This window comes from Haliotis asinina, chromosome 3 (genome assembly GCF_037392515.1).
Source record: "Haliotis asinina isolate JCU_RB_2024 chromosome 3, JCU_Hal_asi_v2, whole genome shotgun sequence".
NCBI classification, from domain to species: Eukaryota; Metazoa; Mollusca; class Gastropoda; order Lepetellida; family Haliotidae; genus Haliotis; species Haliotis asinina.
Window position 1 is genome coordinate 56,732,237 of NC_090282.1, and position 26,956 is coordinate 56,759,192.

Genomic DNA, 26,956 nt, shown 5'->3' on the forward strand with positions numbered 1-26,956 from the left:
ACCTGAGCTACTCTATATATATGCATGACCCTGGAGGTCAAATGGCAGGTTGAGTTAACTTCATTAAACGGGGGATGACAGGATGTTATAAATGTACCTTTCGTGGGAACTATGGATACATCGGAAACATTAAAACCATCTGCAGCTTCTTTATTAAAGAAAGTTAGGGCATTGCTGACGATTTCGAGACACAGATGTCTCGGTGTTGACAATCAGGTGACAAAGGTACACACCTGCACAATAATAGACATTAGTAATCACTTGATCAGGTCAACCTGAACACGTTTGTTTTTTTCCAACTGCTCGGCATATAATTAAACCATTCAGTTCAAACATTCAGTTAAGTAAAACTCTCTTTATCATTGCCTTCAGTTTATGCCCTGCTGCAGTTGATGTGCTAATGATATTGAAGGTCGTATCCCAGTCGTCATACACTAGAATTCACCAGTGCATCTAAGAGCGTCCAGGTTTGAAAACAGAAAACACGTGTTATGTTCGGAATAGAAAAAACTACAACAACAAAATAGAAAAAAGACCAACAAACTTAATTCCCTGCTGATAAAAAATAGAAAGTTGAGCTACACTTCCTCATATTGTATGTGTGTCTCTCATCCATACTTTATGAGGCCCGCGTTGAAATGGCCTTCAGCAACTAATCGTAAGAGACGACTAACGGGATCACATTGTCAGATTTGATGGATGCATGCCATTGTACACAAATTCCAGATCGATGTTTATGATGTTGATCACTGAATTGTCTAGTCCAGACGTGATTATTCACAGACCTAGATCATATAGCTGGAAATAATCAAAATAACAAAGTAATGCTCGCGATAACGGTGTTACACTTTACACAAAAACGTTGCTTTCATTATGATATCGAAAATATTATCCATATCATGTCTTTCCTTAAGCACACGCGCACAGTAAGTGATATACGTAACCCCGAGACCAAACAAAACCAGCTCTGCTGTGTTAGCCATGATAACACAGCAAGGTAGTGCGCTGGTGAGTTTATCGATCCTTCGTCTCGTTCCTAGTACCGTCTGGAATAGACCGCCTGATCACGACAAGCGCTTCAGTTGTGACGCCTAACTTGCAGATGACTGTCAATGGTATTTGGATAAATGTTGCCTTCGCATGAAAACTGTGGGTTCCAAAATGAACAACACAACTACCCCATTCACGACAACCTTGTCTCCTTCGGGTGTCCTTGCCAACGGCCCCATTACATGGGACGATGCGACGTGGATCCTCACCAGCGCCTTTATCATATTTACCATGCAGTCAGGTTGGTGACTTTCAATTACATAACCGTCCATATTAAATTATTATCTATTTTTTATTGAGAAAGAACATCTCAGCTATGACTGATAGTGACTAATTTCATAATTATTAAACAAATTTCATTTTTTTATACAATAGATATAAAATATCAACACCTGTATATACACTCACACGCAAAAGTAACGCAAGTCAAGTATAAACTATGTATGTATGTAAATTTCAATATTAAATGCAAGAAATACAAACAAAGTCAGACAGACAAAAAAATGTGTGAAGACACTTCCTCTGCTACCAAGATTGATAACATCAGTAAGTTTTCGAAACGTAAATTTTAAAGGGGTTGACTAGAACGGATCTTACTAGTGTTGACGAGTAATGTGTCGTTCTTGTCGAGGGGTGGTGACCCTAAGAAGACCGCTCCGAGGATGTTCACCCAGCGTTGTATCGATGCTTGAGACGGTAAATCGTGGTTATGTTTACTTCGAAATGACTCTAAGGCTTTCAAACGTCCTAGCGCCTGATTTCTTTCAGTTTCAGTTAAACGTGGCATTGGTGCACAAGGAGTGATAGAGACAACTTTTGTGGAGTCTTGTACCCACTAATGGTGGTGACAATTTTAGCATGTTCGATTTGACGAAAAGTATGTGAATGATACCCACATGGTCATTGATATGGTGCGTGTTGGTGATTCCTCCCCCTGATATGTTTTTACCGGGGTATTTCAAAACGCATGAAAAAATATTCATAACACCATCAGGCATCGTTATATGCCCAAAAATCGTATTAGTTCAGGGTTCTGAGTTTGTTTGTTTCCTGTTTGGATAAAAAAAACCCACACAAAAAACGTGTGCTCCTAATGCGTGTGAGTATATTTTAAAAGAACATCTCCGCTATGATTGCAATAAAAACGATTTAATACTGACTTTTTAAAGAATTGCTTTTTAGACAATATACCAGTATCGGTATGTATGTTCTATTTTGATTAGTTATCCTAGAAATTAAAATTAAGACGCTGTTGATGACGTCTCGACGTAATATTTAAACGAACAGAATGCTATGATGTATATTTGTGTATATATTGTTACTATCAGTGTATAATTATACTGTGCACAGCATACGTAGTTATATTTTATACGATTGTATTACATCTTTAGCATAGTCATTCCAAAACACACATTTCAGTTTATGTCGTTAACACTCTGTATCTTCGAGCAGTCTTAATGTCAGGGCCATTTCATTTTTTTAATTAGCAAATGATGGTTATGAGAGATTAGGAACCTAGATCAGTCAAAAACATCACTGCAACTGATATCAGGTCAACCTTTACATGTCTTACTGAGTATTCGGTTTAGCAAATAATTAGCCGGATGTTCCGGATTTTATACGTGTTACCAGTAATGTCGGAAATTGGTTGAAATCACACGACTGATGATTGCTTCATTACCAACGAACAGTCATCGACAAAAGTTGTTTAGCGTCATTTGATTTCCCCATCCAGGTTGTTATTGCAGAGATGTAAAATGACATAAACTTGTTAGTTTAAAGTGATGATTAATATATCATTAACATACACTTCCTGGAGTCATCAAGAAATTTTCAGTCATGTCTTTTCAGGTCTGTGAAGTGATTTTCCTAAGATTTAAAAAAGACTACAACAACAGTTCCCAAATCGTTTGTGTTCGATTGATAAAATGTGATCGACTGCTTGGTCGTTTGGTCACTGCCACCAATCTTCCAATATTTCAATAAGTTCGAACACCGATAATTACCAGTGATGTTGCATTGCTTCTGAATATGACTGTTGTAAAACCACCCGTGAATGGTATGATTCCACTTTTCAATTCAGTACCGTTATTGCGTAATGAATAAGGTAGTATGTAATCGTGGCAGTCGTTTGGTAAACAGAAAGTAAGAAATAATAAATCGCTTCGATTCTTGTATGGAACTGGAAAATGTATTTAGAGGTAAACATACGTCTAGTGCGACAGGACACGCATTCCACACCTTCATTAACTCATCCGTTGATGAAGCCTTGCCGTCAGCCAGAGTGCACCGTGGTAGCATCCCGATGTTGACATATTTACATGATACGGTCACTACTACCGGTCCGACTTTATTTTCGCCTATTGTAACGTAAAGACTGACCTTTTTTCGTCATGCCGCGACCATGAACACGGGTGTACCACAGCCACATTTGTGAGTTGACACGAGGCAATTATTCCCGCTGTCCGACAGCACCTTAATTTAACGTTGAACTCTTTCTAAGCACGGTACAGTTTTTACCATTGTTCGAGTATACCAGGAACATCCATAGGTTGCCAGGATGACACGGTTCACTTCACAATAACCGTCCTTTGATTTCACTCTTGCAACATCGGAATGTTCACAGATTTACTTGATGCAGATTTACATGACCCTAACGTAACCTAACCTAACGGAATAGGGTGGTTCACATCGGTGCCAGTATGATTATTTCCAGAGTCCAAGTTTAAAACATCAACATCCAGGGGTTGCCAGTATGACACGTAAGATCATTTTCACAGTCAGGGTTTACCACACCAACACACCGGTGTTGCCAGTATGACATGCAAAATCAATTTTGCAGTCCGAGTTTGCCACACCACATCCAAATGTTACACGGAAGACACGATAAGTCTCTTCCCTACATGACAAAATACAACCCTTAAGTCCGACTTAAAAACAACATTCCAATGAGATCCAGACGACATGGCACCGAAATCCAATCTCATTTCCCAATTAGTCTCATTTCTCAGTAGAATGAGAATGTTTTGAGGTTTCCTCCTAACCGAGATGATCACGAAGACGCATATCTCGCAGCTTTGCATACGCAAGATGCAGCATCGACCCACACAATAAATGTCATCAACACAAATCAAAGCAGTACCTATTGTTATAAAGATGTAAAGCATCAAAACATGATACACTGAGCAGTATAACAACGGATGTGGTCCTCAGAATCGGCGGCAGGTTCAGGCGTAGATTACGTGAATCTACAAATATAGGTCCAAGAGATGCCAGCAACAAACAAGTATTGGATAATTCCAGGTACTTCAACATCTTTTGATGTGGCGGCGGCCGGATAATGGAATGAACTTTCAGAATCAATGAAAGACATCAAACCTCTGTTCTTGTTTAAAGTGCAATAAAAAACGTATCGGTTTCAAAGGGTTAAAATAGCTATACCAGGCACTGTCCTGACATCCGATACAGAACTGATACACACCCAGATGTGATGAGTATGCAAGTTTAGTCATAAATAGCGACTCCGATTATGAATACATGTAGTTTGAATGTTCTCATTGGAAACATCAACCGCGTCTTCAACGATTCTTACAGAAATATTGACATGCTTAATTAAAGTAAAACAAATGCTGCAAAGAGGATTCAGGGTACAATGAGGTTCGTTAAGCTGATAGGCAAACCAAAGCCCTCTTTGCATACAGTCCAGAGAGCGGATGGACATTTTGCAGGAAAAGTTGCCTTGTCAAATCCGGCTAAACAGTAGTGGACAATAAAGGCTAAACAAAATGGGGACAGTCTTCTGAGACACCAAAGGTGCTGGATGGACTGTGGCAGTAAGGACTGGTACTCCTACAATGGTGTCAGTCAACAGATTGGATAGTCTCACTGGATTCATTGTAAGATCCACATTGCTTTCCAAGACAGGTATATACCTGATATTCGAAAAGATGCTCAACAACTTTCATGCCCCTTGTGACACCCGATCCATCGTATGCTACCTTGCCACGTTGCAAACGAAGAGTATTGCATTTGTTGAGTCCAAATACCTATATCAATGGAGAGGATCCAACAGGAAGAAGGTGTTCTTCCAAAATGGCGTCTCCTTTGGCAAGGCAGTCTGTCATACATGTAAAGGGGATGAGAAAGTGCTGCTGTGGGTCTATTAAAGCCGGGATGCAAGCCTTCCTATTTATTGAGCAAAAGGCTCAAATGAATTAAAGACAGACAGAAAAGCAAAAGACTGTACGAGTATCCCCTTCTGACTGGAATATTTCCCGACGTCCTTGCCACTACCTCCGAGTCGACCAGCAACTCCTTAAAGATTAGCGTAAAATGAAGAAGTCGGCCAGGGAGGAAATGTTTACCGTTTTCATAGTCAGTACAGCACGGGGAGGGGTTCTGGTAATTCACGATATTCTAACAAGGGTAGGGGAGCTCTCAAATCTCCTTTATTGGAATATTCTGTAGAACCAGTTAAGAACATGGCCGTGTCCAGTAGAGAATTGATATAATGATGCTATTGTGTTCAGATACATGAAAATAGTTCCAAATAAAGGTCCTCTCAATATGTGGCATGTATGACTAGCAGTTACAGTGTGCAGCTCAGCTAATGCGTCAGTGAGTGTATGAGTTTACAACGCTTTCAGCAATAATCCAGCAATATCATGCCGAGGCACACGAGAAAAGGGCTTCACAGATTGTGTTCATGTGAGGAATCGAACTCGGATATTCGCCATGGCGAGCGAACGTTTCAACCACTGGGCTATTTCACCGCCAGACTTCGTAAGGAAGTACAAATACATTCTTGCATAATGCAGCAAAGGTTGCCCCTTTTTCCCAGCGTATGGGAAAGTGTAAGTCTGCTTATGACATTCTCCCCTTGGAAGTCGTTAACAAATTTATAATGACATACTGCCCAACGCACCGATCAACCAAACGTGTCCATTTATACTCGCGAGTTTTCTTCAACATATTTATTATCACTCTCACTTGGAGTTTTGAATGAAATTATTTAGAAATCCACATCTACAATGACTGAGAAAGATATACAAATACCTTTCGTCGTCTGTTTATTCATATATATTCTCATTGACCAGTACTTGTATTTGCAGGTTTTGGACTCCTGGAAGCTGGGGTCGTGTCATCCAAAAACGAAGTCAACATCATGGTGAAAAATGTAGTGGATATTGTGTTCGGCGGCTTGACATACTGGGCCTATGGTTTTGGATTTAGTTTCGGCGAAGACCCGGGTACAAATCCCTTCTGTGGGATCGGGTACTTCTTTGTGGACTCCAGTGATGAAAATATGGGCATCGTGTTTTCAACGTTTGTATTCCAGCTCTCTTTTGCGACCACAGCTACGACCATCGTTTCGGGATGCATGGCGGAACGGACTAAACTGTTAGGCTACATGTTGTTTTCATTTTTAAATACAGTTGTATATTGTTTTCCTGCCCATTGGGTATGGGGTTCCAAAGGTTTTCTGAAGGAATTGGGATCGGTGGACTTTGCAGGGTCTGGTGTTGTGCATCTGGTGGGTGGATCTTCTGGCCTTATTGCATCAATATTACTAAAACCACGCATTGGTAGATATGACCATGGAACTGAACCCCTCCCTATGTGCAGCCCAGCCAATGCAATTGTTGGAACGTTCATGTTATGGTGAGTAGCTTGTTTCAAATTATACATCAATGCTCTTTCAGTATTTGAACATTTTGGAAGGAAGAACAACAACACTTGGATAAACAGGTATTCGCTGTCAAAAAACGGAAGGGACAGTGGAGTAAAACAAGCGTATATATATATAATATATTTCGTGAACTGACCCGTGAAGATCAGGGTTATAATTGGCCTCCATAAACCATTGTTATCACCATAAAGACGGGCTCGCATGGTCAGGCTCACTGACTTGATTGACATATGTCATCATATTATGATTGCGTAGATCCATCTTCATGCTATTGGTCAGTGGATTATGCAGCCAAGACTTGACTATTTACAGATCGATATCATATAATTGGAACAGTGCTGAATGAGGGGTAAAACTGAACTCACTAATTGTTCATTTCTTAGATTTTGAATGGCAATAACGGATGGTTTACGTCACAAGGGGTCATTGAATGAATAAGTGGGTAAAAACACTTGCAACAGAATGTCATGTCGCTAATAGCGACAGCATCAACATGGCATCATTGCCAGCATTGACGTTTGTTCAAAACAAACATGTCGTGTAGATAATGCTTATGTAAGGTATTTCAACTCAAATGTTTAATGCATGTTCAACCAAACTATAGCATGCATGAATTATGATACGATTTGTAATTTCGAGGCTGGTAACTTTTTCAGGACTCAAGAGGCATATTATTATGCGTCGTTACTTTTCAGTTCACTTCTGCCGTTTGCCACTGAAGCGGTAAAGGATTTCAGTATGCGTGCATTTAAGATAACTTAGGCTTACTGTTCATATGTGTTGTGGAGTCTGGGGTGAATGAGTAAGTTAGTGAGTAGGGTTTTACACCGATTTGTAGCAATATTCCAGCAACATCTCGGCGGGGCACACCAGAAATGTGCTTCACTTCCATGAGGGGAATCGAACCTGGGTCTTCGGCGTGATTAGCGGACGCTGTAACCACTTGGATAACCCACCATCCATGGTCTTGCCGTAGATCTAGTTTAAATCTACATATCCTGGAGACATTATTAATTATTCATAGCTGACATGAAGCACACCCGAGGTTCTTAATGGAGGTTCACATGCGTAGAAGACGCCATTGGTTTGTGTAGTTGAAACCATCAATAATGTATGACCTAATCCACGATGCAGTGGTAGTGTTTTTCATCATGACAACTATTTATTGACCAGCTTTGTGGCAAATATCACCCAGTGGCACTGTCACAAAGCATGTTTTCGCCATGTACACTTTATTTCCTACTATCAAATTAGAGTCAGTGAATATTTTGTAAGACCCATTTAGATTTCTATGACATTTACTGCACGTCCTCTCAACCAATGTGCTCATTGTTTAGAATAGGTGTCAATTGATTGTCAGTTAATTGTTCTCAGTCACTGGTTTGAAGCCTGTAAAAAGATTTCGTATTTTATGGTTTAGCGCTTATGTTCCTACTTGCCACAGATTAAATAAATGGTTTTTCAAACATTCAACGTACGACTCCTGGTAATACCGTTTTCTGAACAAACAGTGTTGTGATCATTCAACGATTCTTCTCCTTTGATTAAAGAATATAATTAAAACCTATACACACATTTAGCAGTGATAGACCTTTTGTAATATTGATTTATGATACAGGGTAAATGATATAACGACAAATGGTTTCATTAGTGGCGATGTTTTATTACCGGTATAGTAGTAGTACATGTAGTCTGACAGTCGTTTAATGGACAGGGTCTTTATGAGCTAGGAGATGATCTGACACGAACTTCGGTTCGCGACTGTGTAGGGGAATGAACGTAAGACTGGAACTGTGAAAACCTCATAGAAGACGTGTTTAAGAACGTTGATTTTGTTCATATTACAATCATAACACATTCAGTTCCTTTGTCGTGCTCCGTTTGCTTTCAGTATTAGAGTGCATTCGTATTTTCAACCACATTTGTAGACAGTGATACATTCTCCTAATTTCGGTCATCATGTTATTGCAACCTATCCCAGCATACTATCAAAGGCTGTTTGTTGAGAACATAGAGTATCTTCGCGATTCGGTGTAACGATGACAAGGCAAGAACCATGATCATGAAAATCTTGGTTTCGGAGCTAAGAGGGGGCAGCTGAGTTAAAACAACTCTCCATGACCATTTGTGGTACCGATATACGGAGGGATTACACACTAACAAGTTAGACATTGGAATAGTCCTTAACACTGTTACCATAAGTGTCAAGGTAGATAATATTACCATTATGTTACAGTTTTCCTTGAGGCACTGACAGTAGTGTCAAGGTAGATAATATTACCATTATGTTACAGTTTTCCTTGAGGCACTGACAGTAGTGTCAAGGTAGATAATATTACCATTATGTTACAGTTTTCCTTGAGGCACTGACAGTAGTGTCAAGGTAGATAATATTACCATTATGTTACAGTTTTCCTTGAGGCACTGACAGTAGTGTCAAGGTAGATAATATTACCATTATGTTACAGTTTTCCTTGAGGCACTGACAGTAGTGTCAAGGTAGATAATATTACCATTATGTTACAGTTTTCCTTGAGGCACTGACAGTAGTGTCAAGGTAAATAATATTACCATTATGTTACAGTTTTCCTTGAGGCACTGACAGTAGTGTCAAGGTAGATAATATTACCATTATGTTACAGTTTTCCTTGAGGCACTGACAGTAGTGTCAAGGTAAATAATATTACTATTATGTTACAGTTTTCCTTGAGGCACTGACAGTAGTGTCAAGGTAAATAATATTACCATTATGTTACAGTTTTCCTTGAGGCACTGACAGTAGTGTCAAGGTAGATAATATTACCATTATGTTACAGTTTTCCTTGAGGCACTGACAGTAGTGTCAAGGTAGATAATATTACCATTATGTTACAGTTTTCCTTGAGGCACTGACAGTAGTGTCAAGGTAAATAATATTACCATTATGTTACAGTTTTCCTTGAGGCACTGACAGTAGTGTCAAGGTAGATAATATTACCATTATGTTACAGTTTTCCTTGAGGCACTGACAGTAGTGTCAAGGTAGATAATATTACCATTATGTTACAGTTTTCCTTGAGGCACTGACAGTAGTGTCAAGGTAGATAATATTACCATTATGTTACAGTTTTCCTTGAGGCACTGACAGTAGTGTCAAGGTAAATAATATTACCATTATGTTACAGTTTTCCTTGAGGCACTGACAGTAGTGTCAAGGTAGATAATATTACCATTATGTTACAGTTTTCCTTGAGGCACTGACAGTAGTGTCAAGGTAAATAATATTACCATTATGTTACAGTTTTCCTTGAGGCACTGACAGTAGTGTCAAGGTAAATAATATTACTATTATGTTACAGTTTTCCTCGAGGCACTGACAGTGAGTGAGAATGATTGTACGCAATATTTAAGCAATAGGCTTCCCATATTGTACCCTTTGGGGGAATTCAACTCACGTATTCATCACTGGGCAACACCGTTGCACCCAAGGCTAATAATATAGCAAAGATTTGGATACAGAGCAAAAAGAGAACACTGGATGAAAACATATTATTAACACAAAACACATAACATCTCTTCATTGCACCTTAATGTGTATATTTTGCAAAGACACACTGACCTCGGTTTCATGCGAGTATAGTAGTTCGTTTTCACTGGTTAAACGAGAAGGAAACTAAATGCTTCCACCATTGAGATACTTCCTGAAACATCTGCATGAGTGTTATCATCACATGGAACATAGTTGATATATACGGATGAGATTAACAGCCCCATATCATGTATCATTCTACTGCCATTTCTGATTTTGATAAGTCAATAGTTCACGTGCCTATGGCTCACATGTCCACTTTGTCGGTAAAACATAACAGACAGTAAACGGAATGTAGTCTTTCATTACTCGAAGTCAAAATGACAACTCGTCATTTCATGTATCCTTTGAATCGATACCTTGAGATGATTCAGCTTTAGCTACACACTAGGACAGTACTGAAAGAAGGAACAGATTCTTTGAAGTGAGGAACCACAATGGTACTTTGAATTTCATAACAGACCGGTCCAGAAAAAGGATAATCTAAGCCTATCTTTGTTCCCAGGTGACGGGTACATACCATTCAAGCCTCATGCTCGTGGACAACGTCTGTGTAAATAATTTAAAAGGATCGATTATTCTTTTATTGCGAGCTTTCTTTAGAATACATCAATGATGTTCTGTTTGGATGTGAGGTCCAGCGAGATGCTAGGTAACAGTGTTCGTTTTATCATATTCTTTAGTGAAACGGTCACACAAGCAATAGTCATTGTTCAATACGTGCCTCGAATATACAGTTTATTCTTTACATTCGTGAGGTATTAGCCAATGTTTACTTCTATATCACTGCATATTTACAGAACATGTATCTATTTCCAAGAACACCTGGTGTCACAGCATTTACTTGTCCATTTAATTGTCATGCATTTTGTAATTTGCCTTTGACCAATTGCGCTCGATGGTGGAAGTTCGGCTGCACAGCCGAGACTGATTAGTTTCTCCATTTGTCAGTTTCTTTCCCAACAGAGACCAGTTTTGAGCACTGACCAAAACACGGACGCTCCGAATGGCAGGTCAATCTTAATTAGAAGAACGACTAAAGCTAACACTTGCAACAATATCATGTTTCTTTGGCGTGGAGGGAAGGCCTTTAAAATGAAGCATTCTTATGTGTTTTGTTTTTACAAGGATAGTAACAACCGACATGTCCATTGTGATACAACTTCACCCACTTGAGCATGATCATAGCAGTACCTAAGTTATGAAATCTGACAAAACATTAAAAAGAAAACAGGGCCAGCGAGTAAAATCGGTGTGGAGTTGGGGTGAGGGGTTGATTTGCAGTAGTGACGGCTGTAGAGGTGGCAGTGTCTCGAAAATGTGACTATTTCTTTTCAAAGTGGTTAGGGGCAATTCAAACTTGGCACTAAAAGACCTTTAGAGAAAAGACATCAGTGGGATGCTTCCTGGCCTAAAGTCATGTCGTATGAAAATGTTATATATGAGACCGTTTACACTCTGTAAATCTTATAGCACTCTGTAAATCTCTGTGGGATGACTGATGCTAGAATCCAGGTGGAAATAGCAGGTGGATTACAGGTGGATTTTAAACTGTGACCTTGTCAACAGATCATACTAAAAGGATACTCTAAGACTATTACAGGCGATAACTGAGTGTCCCCTTATCATGAACATCATTCTTTGTCCTGAGCTGGCGACTATTCCCAACTAACAGACCTGGAACAACCTGCAGTAAAGCGGGTCTGTACTCCCTACATTATAAAGCAGTAACCGTAGAGCATCAAGTATAATAGCTCAAGTAATCACATGCTCAGGTAAGTACTGAACACGCACTCTGAAAAAAGATGTAGAACTGCACGGCAAAGATGATATATCTGATCTTCAGTGCCACTAGATGAGTGGCGACCAAATGCAAGAGTCAGTGTTGCTGATGTAGCTAATTAGTTGATTGTTGTTGAAACGATGTATCAAATGGGTGCTTAGAATTGTCTAGTCATGGAATGGATGGTTGTAGTATCAGTGTCTTTGTTTGGTTCTATATACAAGGTAAAGTGTTTACATATCAGTGTTCTCTATTTATTAATGCCAGAGAGAGTGAACGGTGTTAGTATTTCTACTACAATTTCCAGAATACCGCATTGCGAAGAACATATGCACGTTAAAACTTGTCTTTCACACTCATAAGCATCAGCATCTCAACTGTGAAATATGGTGTAAACTCTAATTTGACATTAAAATCCTACATACGTGAAAAGTATTAAAACGTCACGGTAGAGATATTGTCACGGGAACGAAAGATATCCTTCGATCTATATTGGCCCTCGAAAGTACAGAACATTAATTATTAGTCGTTTCATCCCTGACACCCCCTTTGTACATGCTCTGGGAAACTGCAACATATAGTATATCCAACACTACCAGGAGGTGTCACGGTAATTAGTTATTACTGACACTGAAACAGTCATCAACGTAGATCTTGCATCAATTGTCTTGTGTCAACCACCGTTCATAAGTGATTTGGTTCAAGTTCCACTCTTGTGGGGATGAACAGGACGAAAATTCACATTATACTGAAGTGCGAAACAGAAAAGCAATTAGATTTAAACCATTTTAGTTGTTAACCTCCAAGGGAAAGTAATTTTGTACCGTAATAGCAGATCACAATACGATTATTTCTGACTACTAAGCAACCCGTCCAGGGAACGTGATCATGTTGACTGCGGATATATAATCAATAACCCCCCTTGGTATAGTTTAACTGATAATTAACCTTACATGCCGATCGAAGACCTGATGTAATTGGGAAGGTGAAGTTTTACACTATTTACCAATGGCGTATCAGGAAGATAGAAACATAATAACCATTTGAGAATAATGAAAGCCTCAAGGCTACATTTTCAGACGAAACAGATTCTTTTTGGCGTGAAGGGGAAAATAGGACTGAAAAAATACGAAAGATCCATTCTAGTGTATCGTGTCATCATATTGCTAAAATCTTGAACGTAATCAAGAAAACATACGTAGTTACGATGAAATAGGTGAATATACGTGTTATGACGTAATTTTTGTAATGTGTACGCCAGTGTCAGAACAATAGTTTTAAATGTTTTCCTCGTCTAACAAATAAAAGTTTACATCCTTGTAGAAAGAACATCATGCTAATTACATCTAGATTAGACCATGTGATACCTTTTATTCTTTTATAAAAATAATATCTTCCCATTCCAGGTGGGGCTGGCTTGCATTTAACTGTGGTAGTACCTTCGGTATTTCCGGTGGCAAGTGGCAGTTGGCAGCAAAGTAAGTAAAAATTCCACTTGGTTACATTTGGGTACTTTTACCATAACATCACCTTTGCAGTCTTTACAGGGTTACAGTTCTGGAGAAATATTTAAGGGTTTATGATCCACTTGGGCCTTATGAACCTGAGGTTAAACGCAATGAAATGTTTTACACGAAATCGTAATCAAACCGCAGCGAATGAATATACACCAAAACTTCGTTCCTCATTTTTCAGAGGAAGACATCATAGCTTACCTATGAAATTAACACTCACAAATCACGTATAAACAAGGGATCGCTCATGATACTGGCCCACAGTAACACAATGTTTAACAAAGAAACAGTTTCGCTACTTGTATGAGAACGAGGTTCATATATATTGCAATGCATTTCTGTGTACACAGGGCAGCAGTGACAACCCTGATGGCATCAACAGGAGGCGGATGTGCCGGGGTAGTTTTGAGGCAAGAACACTAAATATGTTGGTCAGAAATGCAACATTCACGCTATTTATTGGTGTTTAGTATAACTGCGAATTCGGTGATCATATCGGAAATATACTGAAATCATATTCTCATAATTCGGACATATTATGCTTTGGGACTCAATTTGGATACTGGGGACTAATATTTTGCACAGTGTCTGTTGGTGTCCTCTTCGTCTAAGGCGAGACGCAATGTATTGGGCAAAATCGGTTCCTCTGCACTTCGCACTTCAGAAACCGTTCATAACGGATTCGAAAGATGTTTTGTGTGTAGTAACCCAATGCCCACTCCCGCGGGTTTTATAACGTTAGGCCTATTTCTTGCTATCGTCCTCAAATCAAGCACAAATATTTTATAACTGAAATATCATCCTTGCGGTAAAAGCAGGCAGCACCTGTGTCAACTGACTGAAGATGATGATGTCTTTTCAGCTTCATTTTCAAACACAGGAAGTTTGACGTTGGATATCTTATCAACTCAGTGCTTGGTTCCTTGGTCTCTATAACAGGTTGGTGTATTTTGGAGGTAGAACGTGCCACAACAGTTCGCACAAACACATCTTACACATATTTCTTGTTCGTAAACTTGTTCTAACAAATGTTGTACTTTTGACGTTTATGGCAAAAACTCATGATCCACTAAAGCTGGGATGTAAATGTTATCGGAAAGTGTCACGGCCACTTAGACACTGACAGCGAGCATAATATATTTCAAAATAGAATATATTTGCTAAATAGAACAAACGGTCTACATTTTCACATTGTAACGTCAAGCAGTGTCATAAGAGATTCTACAAGAGAGATCTGTACAGATGCACACACTATTGTTTTGGGGTTACTGACAAGTGGTATTCGAGGAAAACTGAGTGTATGCTCCGTAAAGTATATAAATTTCACTTTGCTGACGGTCCTGAACCTTATTTTTCAATTCATTTGCGATGCACGCTTTTCTTCACTTCAGCAAGTTGTGCTTTGGTTCGCCCTTGGGAGTCAATAATAATTGGTATGATTGGAGCAATTCTTACCATCGGGTGTACCAAGCTTCTGGATGTAATACACGTAGACGATCCAGTTGGAGCTGTTGCCGTCCATGGAGCTTCCGGAATCTGGGTAGGCATCATGGTCACCACCTCCAGCGTTCTTCGAAACGGCAGACCTTTGTCCTTCCTCTCACAAAACATTAACCATCCAATTACTGTTCAAGATCACGTTTTCACGAGAATTGTCCGCTTGATGAAAAAAGCATCAAAATTGGTCGTCATATGAAAGAACATGCCTGAAATATTTTCAGATATGGAGACACCTCACCTTTTGTATCTTGTGTGCATGCGCAGTAGATAAACTTTAACATATTAATGTCATTGTTTCCCCTTCGATCTTTAGTATTGCCTTTCATTGCCTATAATTTTCATAATCCGTATGGTGCATGAAAAGGCAGGAAACACGTAATTTTAAAATAATGCAAAACTTTTGGAAACAATGAACACCCCTTCTTCCTCAAATAGCCACTAGCATATAGCGTTATAGACAACTGAACTCTTTGACAATATGCGTTGGGGTTATCTGATTATGACTGACTGAAAATGAACATAACAAAAGGCAAAATTATGCAGCAGAATACATAAAGACTTGGATATGTTTGACAATCATAATCTATGTGATTATTAACCAACATCATGGCAGAAGGGCAAGCAAGGGAGATACGTCAGATTGTCTTTCGCATGGGAGCAGTCATTCTTCAATCAGACCTGCTCAGTATCAGAGGGGCTAAGTAAACACGACGACATCTTTCCACTCTATCTTCTGCAGATACTTTACGCAGAATCCGTACAATCCAAGCTTAGAACCCTGGTTGTGTTCCCCCAGTTTTCGTGGTTCCCAAAAACACTTTGTCAAAAGAGTTCAGACTGATATGAAGAAGTTCAACAACGATTAATTACTGAAGACAGAGTTCAGATTTCTCCACCTGCTGCAGCTGAAGCAGATGATAAGACAAGCATAAGAGGGTAAGATTCTTTATGGATAACAACTTCTTTATTGCATATGATGCGACGTTTCGGTATGGATCCTTATACCGTTGTATAAGGTATAAGGTATAAGGATCCATGCATCATATGCAATAAAGAAGTTGTTTTCCATAAAGAATCTTACCCCCTTATCACTTACCAGCTTCTAATAATGCCAATCAAACAAATCAAGACAAGCATAGATTTAATGGATGCCTATCTGTATATTCCGATCCACCTAGGGTCCAGAAAGTATCTGTGATTCCTATCAACCATCAGAAATGCAAGTGGAGGGTTCTACAATGTGGCATTTAAATGCCCCATGGTGATTCCCTCGGGAAATCAAGTCGATCGTAAGCTTCCTGCACAGCCTAGTAATCACATGCACCCTCTACATGGCCAGTGGCATTACATCACTTCAACAAGTGATCATTATACTCAAACATTTGTTCATTTCACCTTAAGAGTGCTGCCCAACATAAACCCAATCACTCAAAAAGAGGGGCACACACATCCAGAGGCTCTAACCTCAATCCTTGTCCAGCAGGACTTCAGACCAGGCACTGCTACAGTATCTCCAATGGTGGCCGATGAATTCAAAGGTCTGCGCAGAAACCTTATGAACCTTATTAAGTCAAACTTCAACCTGCATCTGTATGAAGGTGTGTCTCTACAGGGTTGGGAAGCACACATTGACAGAGATGTAACCTCATGGCTGTAGTCTTCAGCAGACAAGCCCTTTTACATCAATCACTGAACTTAGGCACTTATCCGTGCCAGTAACTACCGGGCCCCTACTCCGAATCAGTCAGTGATGACCAGGACTGCCATCTTATCCAGCTAGCAGGCAATTCGGTTCTAAATCATGAAGCAGAAGCCTTAAAACCAGAGTGTCATCGATCTGCAGGCATGGGTCATATCAAGAAGAACTTGACTGCTGTTGCAGCAAAGCAGCAGTCTCCCGGTCTTTAACCAGAAGCCAGTATGATGAAGTCCACTTTACAGACCTCAAGCTCACCAGATTTTATAAAAGTACCATTGCTTCAAATCATCTTGGTCTCAGTTGGATGTTTTGGCCAAAGATGTGTCTTCCCGACGGTCTTCCCACCATTATATTCTATATTTGGCAATGACGATAGGGAAGACTTTTCACTGCGCCTATCTGCTTAGAATGAGCACCGGACTTCAGGAAATAAGACGACTCTTCAGCCAAAACAACTAACCCATCTTGATGAGATCGGTGACGCTTATAGAATCCAGAGAGGTAGGTTTAGAACATCACTCAGCTTCCAGCCCACACAAGGTAAGAGCACTATATATCATTTTCTACTTCCCTAACATTTTTTCGGGAATAAGTTCCTTTATATGTTCAATCATTTTAATTTGAGAATATTTTCAAAGAAAACCTCCATTCATGCCATCCCATCAACACACGCAGCTATGTCAAAAGGGCGGATTACCAGGCAGGTCATATTTGAAGGTAATGTTTCCACAACCTGAACACCCATCTCTAAATTAGTGGGTCTGGATACAGAAGGAAAGTGTACAGTGTATTCCCTACAGTACAACAAGTATCAAAATATTTCGTGGTCAGGAGTTAGTATTTGGTCTGTACAAAGGGGTGTAGCAACTGATGCAAGTGCAAACAGTCCTCACTTCACAACATTGACTCAGCTATGTTTTCAAGATGTTTAACCAATGTTTTGGGTCAGTATTTTTAAAACAGACGTCGTCACAGTAGGATGTAGGATATGGCCAGAACAGGCAAAATATTTACTGCGCATGCGTTACTTGAACGTTTTTGAGTGCCTCCATATCCTGAAATGTTTACTATAGATCAGCAAAGTTTCACGCTTTTGTCATTAAATGCAGACTTTATCTGCACAGATATTCCGTTTCGATCGGAGAACCTCCATATAACTGGAGTGCGGCGAAAATCTAAACTCAATCTATCGGAGAAAAGAATGAATGTCGTCTGAAGATCAGCAGTTCGTTGTGCATTACCTGATGCATGGCAGACTCTTTTGATGTTTAACGCTGCTTTCACAAATGTCTGTCCAAATGGCGTACTGGCATGTGTGCCAAGACAGTGAGGCAAGTAGTACATGTACATTGTTACCAGTTTTGTTTATGCCGATGATTATAGGCATGGTGATGCGACAGAAGAGCCATAATGAAATAGAATCTGGGTCTCGAACCCCAGAACGTGTCGTTGGGGGTTTTATAGTTGATTAGGCTTTTGCTGTTTTGATTGCAGGGTCTCCTTGCTGTTGGTCTCTTTGTTGAAAAAGACCCTATTGAAGACTTGACAGGCGGTTTATCAGGGCTTTTTCATGGGGGAGGATGGTATCTTCTTGGAGTCCAGACATTGTCGGCTGTTTGTGAAATAGCCTGGAGTGGGTTAACAACATTCATAATGTTATTTGTAAGTAACGTCTGGCTCAGCACATCTGGATACTGACTGGTACACTTTGTTTGCTTACGGGATATATGCACATGGGGAAAAGCATCGTAACACCTATGATTTTTACACATACTCATGCGGCGTTCATATTCATATAGTTAGCTTTGGATGATCATTTGACCCCTTCATGGAGTTTAGATATGCACTATCACAGGCGAGTAGCACTTGCAGATATGCGTAACTACCAGTATGCAAATATCAAATTATTCACCAAATATCAACAACAAATCGATAACTTTGAAAGTTTGATGTTCCTGTTCAACAGAAAATATGAGCTTCCTCAGCTTACACCTGCACAAAAAACGGCAAGTTAGTGGTATTAGGAAAGTTCTTACATGACTGCAAACATGACCTTGTGACGATCAGACAAAATCTGAATTTACACTGGTATATCACTCACCTAAGCTCAAGCCCATTCTTCCTCGGCGACAATTCTAAGTCAGATCGTGCATTTGCCAAGAGTAAGACCTCAAACAAACTTGCGATGGTTTTAGCGTTTGAGCAATCCCTTCATCAGTTATGGACCGCAATACCTCTACATTTAATGCTGTGAAACTGAAAGGAGGAGTCGGAATGTTAATGCAGAAGGTTACAACAAATAATGGCACCGTGCTGGTTTGTTGATACTCAGATGGCAGGGGTCCTGTCAGGAAGCAACCTTTACAATTCATTGTATCTTTATCATTACAGTAATGTTACCTTGGCATAGGCGGATCCAGTTGCGGGGAGGGAGACGTGAGCGCTCACGCTTCCTTCCTTATGATTGTGTTGTTAGAAACCAAATAGATCACGGGGCCATGTGACCAAGTACGTCCCAGTCCGATTCACAAAACTGTTTATATCTCTGCCGTTAACGTAACGGATCATTATGTTATGTTTTGAATGCATAATGTAAGATCGTGCATCTGCCGAGAATAAGCCCTCAAACAAATCAAACGTGTGTGACATTTGGGTTACCGGAGGGATTCTCCAGTGCGCAATTTTTACGTTTTGAGCAATCCCTTCATCCATTATGGACCGGAATACCTCAACATTTAATGCTGTCAATGAAACGGAGGGCCCGGTATATTAATGCAGAAGGTTACAACACACGAAACACATAAAACAGCGACCTGCAGGATTTTTGTTCTGCAGGGAACAGTTCCAGCGGATAACACAGCACAACCCGAATAAAATAAAATCAATGATGATCACTTTCTTGCGATTTCAGATTATCATGAAAACAATTGGCCTCCGTATGGATCCTGAGGAGGAAAGACTGGGAGCTGATCTTGTGGAACATAACATAGGAGCCAGGATGAGCGATTCAGTTCTGTTTTCACCTCGTCGTGACCCAGCGTCAAAACATATCCGCCCTGCCACCGCTTCCGGAAGTGATGACAACTCCGCGTCCATGACGTCGCTGCGCAGTAATCAATCCTTATTTAAGAAACGTAAAGTGAAGCCGGAGGTAAAAGGAATAGAAAACATTTCTATGATATGTCAAGACGATGTGTAATGGCCACCATGTGGCTGTGACAAATGTTACAAAATGGCACTAGCCTCTGTTGATATTATGTACACCTGGACATTGTAAGCATTACAAGCAATGTTAACGTTCACCGAAGCAAATACTACTTTGATGAAAATGTACAAATGAACACATTTGCCATTCTTTACGACAGTGTATGATGACATCAAACTATGTGCAGCCGGCATATAGTTTGATGACGGACAGCTGTATGATGGCATGTAACTGTATGATGAAGCCATTGCCGTCGAACCGTAATATGACGTCCAACTTTCTGATGACGTATAACTGTAAGAAGACGTCGGGATATCAAGTAGTTGATAGCACGAGCAACGTTTCACATCATCGATCAACGGGGAATTCTATTAAATCAGGTATGACATCATGAACGATAGATTCCGATATCGTTATTTGAAGCAATGCCTTGAGACTACCACACGGTATTAAGAAGGTTTCATAAAAAATCCAGCAACGAGCCAATTGCCTTTAATTTGATCTCAAACGACGCGAGCATATGCACTTTCCCCAATGCCTTTTATGCTAATATTACAGTTACACACTGCACAGTGTCAGATGTCATGATGTACATATCGTTTCGTTTATTTATTTGTTATTTCCTTGTTTTCTAACGACGTGATCTTGTGTATTTTGAGCCGTACATCACAACGCCACACCAAATCACCAAACTTGCCACCCAACGCATTAAGCCGTTTCGTACGACAGCCCAATGCTATTTCTAACTTGGTACCCTCAGGAGGCTAATAGCCCCATATATGTGGCAGTCAACGTGCAACAGAAGTTCTCATGTACTACAAGCATATAGTCAGTTATCTGTAGTATTAACGTGCGTTGTCATACAACAGCTCTGAAATATTACCTGATTTGTCCCCAGTATGCCAAATGGAAAATAGTGATATGTTGTATACAGGCATATGTATGTTGTTGTATATGAAATCCAGTGTAGATATCATATCAGATAGTGTATAAATTTACATTGATTTTACACTTAAGTAAAATATGGACAAGGCAGAATGTATGTACATTTTCTAATTTGATCGTCAGCAATATAGTATTTGGATGACAGACAATTCGACATTTTGTTAAATTTATGCGTATTGTAATTCTTCAGTATGTGCCCTTGGTGTCTTGAAATATGTTCACAAACAAAAACAAAATAAAGAAAGGTACCACAGGCCGTTCTCCTTTAGCTTGTACAGTCGTACATTGTATGATATTATGCCAACGCGTTGCCCAAATGAGGCAACAAGGTGACACTCTTAAACGGCGGTGACATTCGTTTTAACTTTCAATTTATATACACTGTTCAGAACGAAATGAAACGCACAAGCCATTTGTAGAAGAATTAGTGAAAGATACCGCATGCCTTTCCGTTTACTTACTGCCGTAAGCGTGCTTGTATACGTGAATGTTTTCTTTGTTGCGTTATAGCGACACTACAAGCGAGGAGAAGGAACTTAAAATTGCCGCGTTTTGATTCTGAGCTAATTATAATAACAAAACGATGACGTTTTGATAGAAATACTATATTTGTATTCTTTTGACCGCAGCTATATGAGTCCAATATTCTCCAAATCACCTATGCATTTCTTTTCATGAAGAGAAGTCTGATAGAATCTGGTAATTGATTAGAATTACGACTCCTGCTTAAACTGTAACATACAGAGCCAGTAACGTAACGCAAGGCTCTGTTGGGTTTGCAGGCACCATGATGATATGGTTAATGGTTAACCGTGTACAGGTAATATATCTAGAGAGAGTTTCACAATGTGTCCTCATTACACCGTTTGATTTGTCTTTCATACTACTACAACGTGTCCAAAAAGGAAAGTCTTGTAAACTTATAAATTGCATTCTCAGCCCATGTCTGTTTCTAAATCCAATTTTCTTCGTTGCATTTAGAAGCTCTTATGATGAACAGGAACACCTTTTTATAGATAGACAACTTCTTTTTACATTGGATTTATTACAAACCCCCTTTTACAATAGAGAAGTTGTCTGTCCATTAAAATGTGTTCCTCTTCAAAGCCAGTTTTTCAAATATAGAGCAACTTTAACATTGAATATTTATAAACTAGTTTACCTGGTCATGTAGGTAATCATGTCAGTATATATAACCAGCACATCGATTCAGACGTATTGTTTTAAAATACATTAATTCAATACACTTCTTAAAGCCTGGTCCCCTGAGTGTGTGGTTGGAGTACTTTCTTCTACCTCAAGCACTCATTGACGCAATAAGAACATTCAGTGCTTGTTTGATTATTTTAAAATGTTTTTTTTTATATAATCTGTTTTGCATAGTTTCATAGAAACAGGCATCCGACAATTTGGTATTCAGTTAAATATTTCGCTACGGCATCATTCTTCCTGTAATATCTAAAGTTCCAACGGATTTTAAGGAGGACGTGTACAGGGGAGGAATGATCTTATTTGTCACTGATACGCTCATATGTTCACGTCACAAAAGGTATATTCTTTTCTTAAATATATGTCTAAAGCCTAAATTGGCAAAGACAATGCTTTAACTAAAGACATGGATGCTAAGAGATTCTAAATAAGCAATAAGTGTCGATGCTTCTTATCAGCCACTCCCTTAAAGCAAACGTTATGGCTGGTTGCACAGATAATCCCTAATGTGTCTTGTACATTCGAAAGATCTTTTCCTGTTACAAACTGAGCTCTTAATTATCTCCTGCAGAGAGAAACGTCTGAAATGAAGTTTCAGAACCAGAGCATTATCCTTCCGAAATGAGACAAAGCTTACAGTTTCAATTGAAAATAAACAACAGCCAAGAGGCTGTCAAAGGCAGGCAGTCAAAGAATATCATCGAACGATACCCAAGGGCTGAATACTTAATTGATGCTCGAAAACTATCTTTAAGTATGCATTGACTTAAGAATAAAGTAATGTTGTTACTTGATGAAGGCATTGTTGTTATTATTGTTATGTAAACCTTTGTCCTTAAACCTTGGTTACCATGATTGCAGATGTTCCATTGCTAAGTTTGTATATATCAACATATGGAACTATGGCAAATCAGTTAAAATATACGTCAGTATTTATAGACTCGCACTGAACGGGTACTGTATGAAATATACAGTTGTCTATCATTGATGCTAGTATTTATCAGAAACCTGTCCAAATTTGCCTCTTACGAATTCATTAAAATAGTTCCTTGCCCCTTGGAGTGAGCTAACAGTTTGATCACATTTTACCAATACCAGTCAGGAGGGGAGCAATAAAGCGCACTTTTTCGTCTTTCACTTTCCTGGGAATCAAGAGCAAAATGCGACTCTTATATTAAGTTCAATGGCAGCTCAGTAGTTCTGAAATGGGGATTTCATTGTTTTTTGACATGTGTCATAGGATAGTATGCATGGTCATGCAAGGGTGTCCTTTTAAGGTATTGGTCGTCATACAGGTTACCACCATTCTGTTAGATGGAAACTGGCACAGAAACGTCGGCAAACACACAGAGTATCATTCAAGGCAGAAGCATCATGCTACCTCAGCGCCTAGATATGCTGCACGTCGGACAAATATCATCAAGGACAATAAGGAATGAACTCGACTCAGCAGGTTTGAGGGCGGTGCCCTTTGCTTCTAGAGTCTTGTCAAGGACCATTTATCCGGGGTTTTATTTAGCCGTGGAAGATGAACTGGACGGATGAGAGTTGGGACTTGTCACAGGTTGGCAAATTCTCGTGTGATGAGGCAAAGAACACATGCAAGAATCCTAATTGGTTGAAGATTGCGTATGCGGTTAGTAAGACTGCTTGGACTTTAACAGTAAGACGGGTGACAGATACATGTCAACTTTCAGATCCGGTCGCTTTACCGCATTCCTACAGAGGCGAATAGCAGAAAGTAAATGATAGCAGCGGGTTCGTTATTCAAAGTACATGAACCATGTACTGTGCTGTAGTCATGTACACGGAACCTCCTGGATGTAATGAAAGACATCAGGGTTACTATTACAGGTCTACCACTGTGCAAGAGCTGTTTAGTTATTCATCACTTATGACTTACTAGCACGTTATTCGTCATTCGACAGACAAATAGGCACTAAAACATCTAAAACGTAATACAAATCTTAATAACAAACCCGGTGCTGGTTAGCATATATATATGTACAATTATAAGCTTTGATCAAATAGATATAGCATTACGTCAAAATATATTACAGGCACATAATTATTTTCGCTGATGTTGAGTCTAAAGTATATTGATCGAGAAAGTAAAATTACCAAGAGTATGTGCATGGCAACAAATCTATTTTAAGATTTGTTTTCAAAATAACATGAAGTTGTATTATGTAGTGAAATCCATATTCTGCTTCATTACACGACCCACCTAAATACATGGGTTAGCTTTAGTGTTTATTTTGAAAAGTGTTACTTTTATAATCGTACAATCTCAATCATCGAGACAAGGCACCACCTTCCATATTGCGGATGTTTATCAAAGAATGCCTTTTCGCAGAAACTCGGTATCAACGGTAACTTTTCAGAAACGTATCGACTTGCTATTGTGAGAGTGGAATAACGGAATAAATAAGATTATGAAAAGGTTTTGTCGCTTTTTGTTGCTACTTTCTTAAATACGGGAATTACACAAGTCATCGAACCATTACGATTCCTGTCCGGATTACGGCATGACTACAATGCTGTAATTTACATCTAGAAGTGGTGAGTGAGAAAAGATAGATATCCTAGCTGGATAATGTCAGTGTGTATTATCACAGAACATGTTGTACTGATACGCATCCAGTTAAGCTACCAAGTAAACATTAACATCTGACATGTATGTATACATTACAATAAAGCTTACATTGTATCAAACATTGTTAACACTCACAGAGTAGTAGGAAAGCGGCGCACTAGGCGCTAGTTCAGCTCAGTAGGACAACATATAAACAGCAAGTATCATGCTAGAATATGCGCGTCTGTGTTTAATACTGACTTACAGAACGAATACGAACATTGCTGTTTTTGAAGAAATCCAACCATTCTAAGAAGCGACCGTGCTCAGCATGTGGTTTTGAAAACACGCAACTCAAGCTGTGAAAAAAAAACAGTGTTAAGAGACTTAAACCCATGCGGAGCAGCAAACAAAGAGTGTGCACATGACGTCAACAGCTATATAGTTTTAATTGTGATGTGTAAAACATGTTCCACTTATTTTCACAGTGCAACATACCATATCAAATAAACAACGTCACTGACATGGTTAGGACCTGTTTGATCCATTAGGAGTTTCTTAAACGATGTCGTAATTAACATGTCCAAATCTGTGATAGTCGGGACCTTTTCTTAGATATTTGAGCTCTTGCGAACACTCATCGTGAAAATGTCGTCGACAGATGTTTTCGCCATTGAAGAGACAACCGAGGAGTCCGCGACTAAGGATGAATTTACCAAGACTTTAACTTTTATATACCCTATATCGTGTTCAGGTCTTAGGGTTATTATTCACCTCCGGTAGAAATGACTTTTGCAGACTTGCAAAATGTTTAAAAGATATTCCTAAAAAATTTCAATATCTCTATTTGGCGAACTTAAGCATATTTGTATAAATGGTGTTGTTTTAAGTCATAACGTGTCAGACGTATTAATTCAACAACGAAGAGTAATTTTCATTCGTGTTCTAAAATGTAAAACGTTTTCCCATATGCAAAAGTGTGGGATTGCTTATTGTCTTTTTTATAGGTCATACAATGAGAATACACGCATGCTTTTGAGTGCAACACATAACACAATAATGACGAAAAGGCGATCTAATGTACGTACTCAATTCAGTATGGATAAACATTTGGTACAAACGTAGTAAATACCGCGCACAGGAGCGCGTGTGTGTTTGTTTTGTGTGCGTGTGCGCGTCTGCCCATGAGTGCTTGTGTATGTGAATGTGTGTATGTATAATGGCAATAACTGTTTGGTGTCTAATTGCTTGCTGTGGCTACAACTTGCCGACACGTAATAAGATGGTATACATGTGTTCAGCAGTACACATGCTGCTATACCTGCATTTACATTTGTAACAAATGTGTTATTCATGGCATACCTTAACGGCCGAAACTGGAAACAACCGCACATTGGTCTTTATGTGATATTGCTGAATCAGATACATGCTCATTCTTCCAATATCGCAGTCAAGCTCAATTGTCTGTGTATTCCGGAAGAATTGATATTGGCATTAATAAATCAGCGCCACTAATGAGGAAACCTACACCCAAATCTTCATGGGAGTTGATAGATGTACACTAATAGCTTTCGGATAGACAAAATAGATAAACAGGGCTTAAATAATATACTTTTGAACCATGTGCATGTGATCAGCTGGATGGCCACTATAGACTGATTCCCTTTAAGTCGCCCTAAACGACGGATAATTACACAGGATTTATTGTAACATCAAGGGAAACGGTCTATGCGAACATTTGCATACATGTCTTTAGTTCTGATTAATGATCACCTTGTGATGGTAGACATTTTCATCACATTAATACTATCAATCTACAATTTAGTAACCATGGCAACAAATAGAATTAGACGTATTTGCATGATAATTTTCAGGTGCGATCTCCAAAACAAGGAACGTACTTATAACTAGTCATCAAAGATTCGTTAATATCCTAAGTACTTTCACGATACTATTCGATCTAAGTTCATACAGTGCATTGTGCACTTGTAAACAGGTGTCGTAGCGCATCAGCATATTCATCGTTGAGAAAAAAATGGTTCAGTTATTTTGACGCTCTCTCTGACGTAAAGTAGAAATGAACAGGTGATTGTTGCAAAGTTCAGATTGTGGGTTTGAACACTATGTCCTTATGTGATTAATGATTTGTTAGCATCAAACCCTTGACCCTTTAAGCTCTCTAGCGCGGCATTTCCCTTACAACAAGCGCAGGTTCGCTG

General features: G+C 39.3%; 1 protein-coding gene across 1 annotated transcript; it reads left to right on the forward strand.

Moving 5' to 3' along the window:
• The first annotated feature begins 1,161 nt into the window (after positions 1–1,161).
• LOC137276917 (putative ammonium transporter 3) lies at positions 1,162–20,002 on the forward strand. Its single transcript, XM_067808566.1, has 8 exons — positions 1,162–1,291; positions 6,162–6,711; positions 13,497–13,568; positions 13,955–14,014; positions 14,467–14,543; positions 14,996–15,144; positions 18,298–18,465; positions 19,715–20,002. Exons 1-8 carry the CDS (start codon positions 1,162–1,164, stop codon positions 20,000–20,002), a joined length of 1,494 nt encoding a protein of 497 aa, XP_067664667.1.
• The last annotated feature ends 6,954 nt before the right edge of the window (positions 20,003–26,956 follow it).